Below are 12,189 nucleotides of genomic sequence, written 5' to 3'. Positions count from 1 at the left end.
AAATCCAACATGGAAGATGCAGGTAAATAAGTTCTGGACAATGGAGCATCCTGACTCAAAAGATTCCAAATGCATATCAGCCACAACTCTAACTTCTGGGCCAAAGAGGAGTGGTGAACCATGATGTTAAAGAGAAGCCAAAGAGATTCACCAGAGACTGATGAATAGTTTCTATCAAAATTCAAAGGGAGGATAGTTCATGGAGAGCAACAGACTTGGTAAGATAAAAATGGGAAAAGGAAACTGAAGTATCAGAGTCTAAACCTCACAAAGAAATATGTTTTCTAAACATCACAATTCTAATAAAGGGTGGTTGCAATGTTTAGGAAATAATCATTTCATGGATGTGGAGAATAAGGCATAATGAGCCCCAATTTCAACTGTTCCCCAAAACGACTATCATGAACCTATATATCTGGTTATCATGCAAAAACCATACATTAACCTAAAGTTTTGTCACCAAGAAGGGCAGATAAAGAATCACACAAAACAGGAGATAAAGACAAAATTAATCATACCTGATTTATCAACTCAGCAAAGGGTGAAAGAGGCCTGTTCAGTTCCCTGAAAGGACACATAACTGAGAAGCATTATAAGGAGAGGGGATAAAAGTCAACCAAGTTCTCGTCCTCCCTGTCAGATGCACCAGGCTCAATCAAGACAGGATATCCCTCAGATGATGGTGACAGTTTAATAAGATGAGACAATTCTTTACAAACTACTGAAGTCATGTCATCAACCAATAACTGAAGATGTGACTCTGAAGACATAGTCAGTAAACAAGCCTGACCAGAAACAGTAGTAGCAGTTGTAACTACTTGAAAGTGTGAATGCATAATTTTCAAATTATAAACTCCAAATAAAAAAATACAATGTAACTACAAAAAAATTATCTAGAAAACAAAATTGGATGAAAGATGATGATTCAAAGCACATGTTAACTGTAAGATTTCCAACTAACAAGCAATTAACAGATGCATTATTAATGTGGGTGCTTGTTATGAATAGAAATAGTGTCACACTCCTATTCATAAAAGGTCACTGCATGATCATATACATGAAGACATGCAGAATAAAGTGACAGTTACAAGGCTAGATAAACAAAAATTTGCACTGATGGAGGGCAGTACTAACCAATAAAGCTTTATGTGTAAAAGGTAAGATATTGTATAAGAAATTATAATTTTTTGTCTACTGTTCACTAACATAAGTACACTGTTCTTTGTTTCAATGGCTTTACAATTGTAATATCATACAATCCAAAGCATCTTTAGATATATGCTTGATAGGCTCAAGACTTTAATCTATTTAATTACTTATTAAATATTGTTTAATTATTTATAATGTTTAGCTTTGGCAAATAGCACAGAAAAACAAATGACCAGATTAATGTATCAATATCTATGTGAAAATAGTTCAATTAGAATTTGAGTCTCTGATTTTACTTTCTGAGTTTGCTTTTATTTTTCATCATGATCATTATACATAGCATTTTTTAAATACATAGTAACTGCAATACACCTATAACTTTTCAAGGGCTTTTGCACCACATGGCATTCTACAATCATATCATGAAGTAATTTATATCAAAATTCACATAATGACTGACTACTGTGTTTTATTTACCAGTTGGAAATTACTTGTAACTTATTTTTCTTGAGTATTTTCACTAAAACAGTAAGTGCCTTGGGTTTCACAATACATGTGAAAACCTTTTGGAAAGAAATCATAAATGGATGGCTTAAAAATTTAACGTAGGAACCTGAAATGACACTTTAGTAATAATTTTTACATTACGCAATATGTAAAATCTCACAATTTTATCACACAAAGATGATGTTACTTTCCTAGGACAAAGAAGGTGATATATTGTTTAAGGTATACCGTGTTCTGTAGAAACGGCGAACAAGAGCTTTCCTCCATGCACGAATAATGTCTTTTGTTGAGTTGTGACCTTCTTCAATCTCTTTTACTCGTAATTCTGCCACAGCACTTCTTGCTTCTGCCATGATCCTCTAAAACAATAGGTAAGGTAACATGTATAACAACAACCAATCATAATTTACAAAAACAGTTAAATCTTAAATCTCACAGAGACCCACATGTTCACTTAAAACATACATCTGATGTAGGTGTTCAAAATTATGTTTTTAAATATAATTTTCATAACTAGAGGATTTATGTGATACATCATAGAGATATGTTTCAGAATATTCCACGTTCGTAACACACTAAGACAGTTTCCCTGGGATTCATTAACTATTTTTATCTGTTTAGTTCGCAACTTTCTTACTTTTTAAATTACCATTTTATTTAAATATATTACATGAATATACACACAGTTTACACACATAATGATACACAAAGATTTCAATGGGAAAAAAGAAAAATGTCCTTAATTTCCATGATCAAACTGTCATTTTAAAAGAAATCTAATTTACTAATTTTAACAAAATTCCTTGAAAATTAAATGACTAATTCTATTATATTTTATAAAGAATGCTGTAATAGTTGTTCACAATGTTCTGGCAATAACAGTAACACCTGAACTACAAGCAAAATATTAAAAAAAAGACAAGGAAATAATTATTAAAATAAATTTTAAGCATGTCTAAATTACTGAACAAGTAATCAATCCCCCCTAAGTATACATCAGTTTTTAAAAAAACTAACATCTTTCCCTAAAATAGGACACTTTCACCAGAACTAAAAAGTCCTTATTCATGTAGGCAGAGCCAAATTCAAATAGTATTTACTTAACCTGTTTTTCAACTTGCCAAGATGACAATAAGTCAACTTTAACCTGGCGAGCTGCTGAAAATAAATTGACATGTCACTATGCACAGGTGCCCAACTAACAAGAGCAATTAGATATCTGAACAGGAAATTCCTACTTTCTGCCTTCTAAAAGTTGTTGTCAAGTCAACGTTATGTTCACACCTAAATTGTTGAATGCATTAATAATACTATATACTGTGATTTCCCTAAACAATTTCCATCCATTGTTTTTAAATGTTTTCTCAGTTTAATGCTGCAATTTCACCAAACAAAGAACTTTTCAGAGAGCTGAAATTCTTGGTCAGTAATACTTTTACATTTCAATGCATTCATTATTCATGCCTGATAACATACACCCACATTTAAATGGCATATAAAACAATAATTGTATCGAACAATTTTATTCACAGTCAAGGGTGCTTATATGTATTAGTCATCACAGGATATGATGATTACATGTAAAACATTGAACCATTTCAGACCTCACATAAAGAAAGAAAGGAACTCAGAAAATAATATCCATAACATACATTACAATATTGTATTTACAATCCTAACTGTCCCTTATTAGCAGCAACTTTTCCCAAAAATATATAGTAATGGGGTCCAAAATCAAAATATACCAGGTATTAACTTGGTGTCCAGTACCAGTAGTGGTTTATAATGTATCACATCTTGGGAATAATATCTATTATCATGCATCCACCTTCAGAAATTCAACCAAATTGTTTTCTGGTATTTCAGCCTCACTCTTCACAGAATTAAAAATGTCTGATGTGGTTGTTTTGAGTTCATACATCAGTCAATAAGTGAATCTCACTGTGAGAACTGGCAATACTGTGAAATATGGGAAACTAATGACTCTTACACTCTGGAAGAGAATGTGAATGTGCCTACATGACTAACAGTGCTTTAGGCAGGTACATGGATGATTAACCTTTAGCATATAGACAGATCAAACTGAGCATGTAATAACATTTTAGTGAGTTACATTAAAAATGTAATTAAATTACTTAATTATCATAGTATGCAAACAAGCTTGATGGCAAACCATAAACAATAAAATTTATATGATATTTAATTTAAGTTTTAATTGTACAAAGAAATATTCAAAAACAAGCTCAAACTATCCAAATGTAAGAATTTGGATACTTGTTCTTGAGCTGTCTCCTCTTCTAAATTTTTTTGTCCACCTACTAGAAACCTAAGAAATGTAATGTTAAATATTCTCTGTAACTTTATCATTATACTTTGAAGCCATATTTTTATATTCTTCATTCTAATGGGGCTAAAGAACAATCAATGAAAATTGAACACAAGAACACAGTGAGAAGAATAGTTGAATTTCTCACTCTTCAAGTCACATAATTAAAGACTCTAAAACACTGGCACCAGCAACTTGGTACTGTCAGTTATACTGTAAGCCTGCAGTATGAGTAGCAGGTGACAATCAGGTGCATATAAGCCAATAGTCTTTAACCCCTTCTTTGATTTATCCAAAATAACTCAGACACCTTACAAAATTCAAAAATACTTGCCAAAGTTAATTTCAACAAATCATTTCTTGACATTTATTATCATTACTTGCATGTTATCATGTATTATAATCAGTTCTTGATAGATAGCACTGAGATGCTGTTTGTACTGATCCCTATTAGATTTATTCTGGATTGCATGTTATAAACACCAGAGAAAAGCATTCCTATTATTTACTGTAGTCATGTATAAATCCAGATATATAACATTTATTTATCAAGTATATTATGTGTAGAAATACAACATATCATAAAATAACTTTTCTTTCATTAATGTATAAGAATAGATTTTCAAAAATTACAACAAAAAACTGAATTTTTTAAGCTCATTTCCAAAAAAGTCCCAATGCAGAATAGGTTAATGTTACATAGGTCATTATTTTTGGTGATTTTATGATGCTCATTATATCTTTGCCATTTTGATTTATATCTCCTTCTGTTGTCATTACTAATTTTAAGCAAGAAGTTAATAATGAAACATTCTTAATTGTTTTTGATTGGATTTATGTTGAAGATGGAATCAAAATAGCTCTTACTCATATCAATAATTTCAAGAATACTAAAATTCAGTCACACAAGTCCAAAGCTTACTTTACATCAACAATAATCACATGACATTACACCAGTTTGTTTGTAGAGGCACATAGTTCAAAGCTTGTTACTAATCAATGATGCCAAGTCAACATATTTCCCATTTTGTGTGTCATATTATTAAGACTGTTTATTGTGAAAGATAAATGTAATGGAAATACAGCTTTTGTCAAAAAAATATAAGATGTGGAAACAATGAAATTAGATTTTCCTGGACTTTTCCATGGTCTTCTGATAAAAACCATATCCTGATAATATTGTGTTACTAGATATCTTATTTACAATCAGCCATAACAATTAATAAGAAAAAATAATAATTTCAATGCTCACCAAAATATAGTTAACACATTAGAAGTTAGACTCTTAACATTAGTCATATTAGTGTGTAATTCACAGCAATGATTTAAAATCTAGCCGAAACATATGCACATAGAAGCCCTATATAATTATATATATTATGAACAATTGTTGCTTCTTGATACAAATATTAATATTTTTATATCATCTTACAGCCAAATGAGCATTGTGCAACAAAGTATTTAATAAAAACAATTTCTTGCCTGGTTAAATCACAGTATCTGCACATTGGTTAAAATATGTTATCACATTCTTTGATCCATACACATGTACACTTGGCAAAACTCTATTTGATGCTTACAAATTGTTTACTTATTTTTAAACTTAATTAAAATGTTTGATCCAGCTAAATTTCAAAACTTTTTCAGTATCTTTCAGGATTTTCCATAATATTTCTACGATTGGAAATAACTTTCAAAAATATAAAAACTTTAAGGATTTCCAGTATTGTGAGAATTCTGCTCAGAAAACACAAAACTATGACTATGTACAATGTTAAGGTAAAAAGTAAACATTTTGATTATAATTCATTAAACATTTCTTTCATTTTTCAGAAAAAAATCAGTAAAATAAGATAATTTATTTTTAAACAATACTATTGATACATTCAAGATGCTGAAGTATTACATCTTCTAGTTGAAAATTAAATGCAAGGTACAGGGCACAATAATAATTCTTGGCAATTAGTGGTAGTACCCCTACCAGCTCTCCCAAGATACATTTTTACTTCAATGTATTTCTTATTATCAAAATATACTACTTAAGTTGGATTAATCAATTGTTACACACTCCTACCAATCCTGTCCCCTTATAAAAGTACAAAAAAGTGTGTGTGTGTGTGTGTGTGTGTGTGAAAGCTTCATAATTATTTTCACCCATTATGGTATTCTGACATAATATTTTTTCTATTAACTGAAAGCATGTTTTACTATCACTGTTACAAGGAATAACTTTTTCAAATATACTTGAATCAGAAATAATTAAATAGCCAGTTAGCCAATTCATTTATGTTGTTTAAACAGGATAAACATAAAAATAATAATCATTAGAATATTTTGCAACTGCCTACAATTAGAGAGAAAATGTTTTTAATTGGATGACAACTTTATCTGGCAAACATAATAAAAACAAACTCTAAACCTTATTATATTTATTAAAAAGAAAAATACTAATTATAACCAAATATCAACAAGGTACCTTCAATATTATGTAACTTCCAGTCATGTGACCTTTCTTTAATACTGCATATCTATTCCTGATGATGTCAAAATATTCTTCATACATTTTATTACATTAATACTTCTCCTTGTTACCAATTCATCCTCTCTCTAAACTGTATAAACTTATCTTACCTCAAGTTATCTTCTCATAAAGAATCACTTATGTAGTTTCAAATATAAATTAACATTCAAATACTTACATAACTCACAAATAAAAGTAACTGAATGAAGTGTTTAAAGAAACTATAAAAAACACCAACTAAATATAAACATATATATATTTATTATTATGTGATAGTTTAATTCTTATGCTAATCAAATTAAAATTTTATTTATAGTTGTTTCCAAAGCTGTGTTTCATTAGTAAATGACAATAACACGTCACCATAACAAGATATCAACTGAGACCTTTACAAAACGTGAAGGAAATGCTTGAAAATCAAGAAATGGAAAATATATCCTCAAAAGGCAAAAAAGTACTTAACAAAAATTATTATTCTTTGGCTTAAAAATTCAAAATGTGTTTTGTTTACAGACAAAACTATTTGCAGCTGTGCAGAAACAAAAGTATAATTTTCCTTCAAAACTTTAAAGAAATGTTATAAAATGACAAAATATTACATCTAAAATACTTCTGAATTAAAACTTTTGATATAATAATTAAAATGAGCATAAATAATTGGCTTTAAATTTATATCTAAAAAAATTTTTAAATGGCAAAAACTGTGTCTTCAGACTTCAGCACAACAATTCAGATTTAGTCACTTTTTAATTACTAACTGTGTCTTCAGATTTCAGCACAACAATTCAGATTTAGTCACTTTTTAATTACTAAGTTTCATACAGGAAATTGCATCATATACATAATAAAATTGCACTATTTAATGTTCAGAAAGGATTAAAAAATTAAGTTATCAGACACATACTACAGCCATATTCTGTATACTTTTCCAAACTTGTTTTAACAAACAATCCAGTACTGTTTTACATAAAAGTGTTGTACCTGTAATTAAATGGTCATGCAAACATCAACTACTATTAAAAGGTGAATGCCTTTTTTTCAAGCTGGTGAAGGATAATAATTACACTTGGTGTAAGGTTCTAGTATCAGGCATATTATATTTTAAACACATTTTTTTATCTGATTTCTTTGGAGTTTTCAAGGATTAAGAGTGTATAATAACACAGTGAAATGTATCACTGGTAATTTATATGGCAAATATAGTGATACTGGAATACTATGATTATATAAACACTTCTAACTTCTGAAAATACCTAATGGAAATGATAAATAATGATATGTTTAAAATACAATATGCCTAATACATATATCTTATACCAAATGTAATTATAATCATACTTCACAAGCTTGTAAAAAGACATTCATACATAACTGTTGTTGTGACAAATGGTTTATGTAAGCAGTGGTATGACTAGTACTATGTCTGTTGTATCCCAGACATCCTGAAGAACTCTGGACCCCTTGGATCACTTTCCTAAATCAGTACCTGCTTAAACATTAAAAATATAGTTAAGTAATTATAAATTAGAAGCTAATTTCTGTATTCATAAACTGCACCATACTTTCTATGCAATCACGTGCATTATGGACATACATGCAAGTACAAGATTTTTTTTTAATGTAGGTTTTGTTTTTTTCTTTACAAATCCTATCCAAAGTTTAGGCTAAATATTATTTAAAAACTGAGTTCACTATTTAGAATCCCTTTTATCATAACATAAATGTATATTGCACATTGTACAAAACAGCTAAAAAATTAATTTTTGTAATTTATAAATAAAAAATAGTAAAAAAAAAGTTTCACACATATCACTTGATAGATTAAAATTTATTAATTTAAAACTTCCTTGTTAAATTATACAAGATGCAAACCACAGCTTCTTGTAGTGGAACGCTTGCAAATTAATACAGTAGAAGGCTGCTGATTTTGTGAACATACTACAGATAAAAAATGACTATTACTAACATTCTTGTTTCATTATTTTGAAAGTGATACATGTACAATTTGTCTTCACAGTGACGATTTTTGTGAAATATATTTTAAAACACCCAAAATAAAGATCTATATCTTAGCCCTCAAATATCTGCACTATTTGTGTACAATGTGTTTTATTTTTTTGTTTCCTTTGTAGTTACACAAATAACTGCAATGACTGCCATTGCTGGCTAATTCCCATTACCTTCTACATTTATTACCTTCTTTAATAAGCTTAATAAACATAACTCAAATCTGTAATTATTCATGTCATAAGGAACTAAAAGGTATTCCTTTATCAACAGAATATTCAAAATGCATGTATCCTGTACAATGATGAACATGAAAAAATTAAAACAATAGTATGCTGTAAAAAAATATCCAAATATACAGAAACCCAACAGCTAAAAAATTTTACCATTGTTAACTGAATGCATTATGTACCTTTCTCCCATCATTTTAAGTGAACCTAAAACTGAGATTTTAACTAAAAAATTAAAATTTGCAATTATTCCATAAACAATCCAGCCTAAAGAAACCATGTGACTAGTGGAAGATGCCTTAAGGTCATGTGTCCATTTCAGAATAAGAATCTAAATTATTTCTATCATCAATAGTCTCCTTTATAATCATCATCCCACACTAAATTTAAATTCACAGTAACATTTGACAGTTAATAAACTAAGAAACAATAATGATATCCATATACTGTCTACTGACAGGGGAGGAGCAATTGTGATACTTGGTAAGAAAGATTAAATTAAATATACTGTTAGATACTGTTTAAACTTACCAAGAATTTGAGTTGGGGGTTGTAGGGGCATTTGAGGGAAAATAACTAAGAGATACTTTTAATTGAAAAACTTAATTGACACTTTTGAAAAAAACTAATACATTTATATAGTTGTGTACATGCATCTATTCAGATGAGTTTTAGAGTAAGACAAAATTCCAAAAGACATGATATAAAGATGACATCTAAGCAAAATGCTTGTTTTTGTTATTATTATTTTATATATTTTCTTTCTGACCTAACTTTTCCTTTTGTTTTTTTTCACCCAAAAGAGATAATTTCTTCCAAACTGAGCCTGTATTATACTGTTTAATTTCATAAACCTGATAACATAAGTTTAAATTAGTATTAGCAATTTCAAAAACAAATCACACAAAGACAAGACATGAACAAAATGGACATCACTTTCACCAGATTAAATTTGTATGTCATTAAAGCTATTTCTTGATACCATCCAGTTCCAATACAACAAACAGTATTACTCATAGACTTATGAAAAATTGTGAAAATTAAAACCAAATGCAATGACAAATTATAAAATGCTTTTGTTCATGAATCCCAGTATATTCAAGGAAAAAAATCCTATAAACACAGATACCAGTACAATGTAATACAAGAATATCATCATGTTACATATTTACTCACAATAATTCATGGCTCAAACTAGCCACTGAGTATGAAACTATACTGTGTCAAAACATATGGCACCTTTTAATATTGCTTTCACACTTCTTTTATATACAGTTTTGTTTGATGCTTTGTAAAAAAATTATAAATATGTGCACGTTTATGTCAAATTATGTGTAGGAAAAATATATAATACCATTTTAAATGGCACCCTGAAGAAGGTTGAGACAGCTATATTTTGACCACTACCTATACATATAATGTTAATTAATCATTGTACAGATATTCTGTGGAATATTTCAGTATCCTCTTTCTCAATGAGCTCTGACATTTCAAGCTTCACATTTTACACCAATAAATATATATCACATTCTTCATAGCACATTACTTTCTTTTGAAATTTATATAACTATCTAACTTCACCTAAGTCTTCAACTAAAGCTAATACTCTTATAAAATCTATTGTAGATAATATATAATTTAATTTTCATTACATAACTTCCTTAGTATGATTTTTAGAGTACTTTATACATTAATAGTGTATACAAAAAAGTATGTTAAGACAAGCATCCACAATTAAACCTGAATTAAGCCTTCAATTAAACTCAATATATAAGAGGATCATAAGGTCAGCACACAAGTATTAGTCAGCCTATAAAACAGATGGAGTCTAATGAGATTCACTGAATAACATATACTTGATTGCCAAGTCTGCCTTCATTTTCATATACACCTACAGTTAAATGACCTATTTTTGGTGATTTCAGAAAGTCTACAGTAATAAACAGTAAAAGCAGACACATTTAGTACTAGAAATGAACTACCAGGACATACCAGTTTATACAAGAATATAGTTAATTCTAACAGAATGTTTATTCTACATTTTCATGCTTGAAGAGTTGAGTTGAGACAAAATTGCATTCCACGGTTAAACTTTTTCTTGGTTTACTTTACCTTCAAATTCCTAAAAAAATTCCTAATTTAATTACATATACCTTAAATTAATTACAATAATGAAATCTAAATAAACCAGTATTCATTTTTTATGCTAACAAAAAACTGTACATATACCACACTGCATAAAACAACAAATAAATATTTCTTTACACCAGTCTTTCTTCATTTTATGGTTACAAGTGTTAATAAACATACAACAGTTAGGGTAGTAAAGAGGTCAATAAGAAATTTTAATGTTGATCATGTTTTGGCTCTTAATGACATCCCTAAATAAAGTATTCAGTCCTCTGACCTGTTAGAGAGGTTTATTAATTTAAAAACAGTCAAAAGCTGGAACCTTCAAAATGAAAGTTAGCCACATTTTTCCTTAATAAATTGTAATAAAATATTGTATATTAATATAACAATATTCAGTATTTGTGTGTGTTTGTGTGTCATGTAACTCCTCCTCAACTACTGGCCTCACCAACTTCTAAGTAATATCATGCAAACTGCCTTGATCACAAGGTTTGCACAAACTAAAATTTTTCACCCCACCCCTTGAAAAACCTGCAATGTTTCCTCAAAACACTTTTCCTAAACTGTTGAAATTGTCAACTTCTAAACAGTCCTAAATGTATCAGTCGTAAGGTTTTCATAAAGGTAGAATTTTCCATATAATTCCTTAGGGAACCTGGATGTTTCAAAAAATATTTGGCATAATTTTACATCACAGCACGTAAGCAAGTTGAACAACTAATTACCATTTGTAATTTAGTTAAAGAAGATGAATTTGCATTATAACAGGCTGTGTAAAACAGAGCCATAGTACTTCTTGATGACGAGAAACCAACTTGAAATAAAAATGTATCTCAGAATGGCTGGTATGGGTATTAACACTTTCATTGATAAACAGGGAACAACATTTTGACCTTCCTAGGTCATCTTCAGGTTAATCTTCAGGCATGGAACCAAAGATTTACTAGTTAATAAATATCAATCTAGCCTAGTAGGAGTATGTCTCAATGTATCATATTGGTCTACACTATCTACAATGTAGCTTACTGTACTATATCAATATAGATTAACCAGAATATAAATGCTTAATCTTTCTTATGTTCACTGAATTGCTGAATGTATAACTTAATCAACCATTATATGAAAGTGACTAATAATATACTTTTATCACGTATGTCAGTACTTCAGAACTTGGGCCACATGCTTCAAAAAGAAATTATAAGCATTCATGTATTGATGCCTCATAAATAAATAAATATACATAAAAAGTAATAAAAAAGCAGTTAGTAATTAATAATTAGCCACAGATGGTTGTATACAGTGGACAACAAATCAGT

The 12,189-nt window shown here is 29.2% G+C and overlaps 1 protein-coding gene across 3 annotated transcripts in view; it reads right to left on the bottom strand.

The window, feature by feature from the left end:
- LOC143249763 (carnitine O-palmitoyltransferase 1, liver isoform-like) overlaps window positions 1–12,189 on the bottom strand; it is an 88,998-nt gene that overhangs the window by 71,740 nt on the left and 5,069 nt on the right. For 2 of the 3 annotated variants that reach the window (XM_076500148.1, XM_076500147.1), the window contains exon 2: window positions 1,885–2,015. In XM_076500148.1, coding sequence (XP_076356263.1) covers window positions 1,885–2,009 — 125 coding nt within the window. In that variant the 5' untranslated portion in view covers window positions 2,010–2,015. Of the gene's footprint in view, window positions 1–1,884; window positions 2,016–6,458; window positions 6,517–12,189 lie in introns of all 3 variants that reach the window. The other variant, XM_076500146.1, reaches the window with a different exon arrangement.

The sequence above is a fragment of the Tachypleus tridentatus genome, chromosome 4 (assembly GCF_004210375.1).
Source record: "Tachypleus tridentatus isolate NWPU-2018 chromosome 4, ASM421037v1, whole genome shotgun sequence".
NCBI lineage: Eukaryota > Metazoa > Arthropoda > Merostomata > Xiphosura > Limulidae > Tachypleus > Tachypleus tridentatus.
This window is presented reverse-complemented; position numbering and strand designations above follow the sequence as displayed.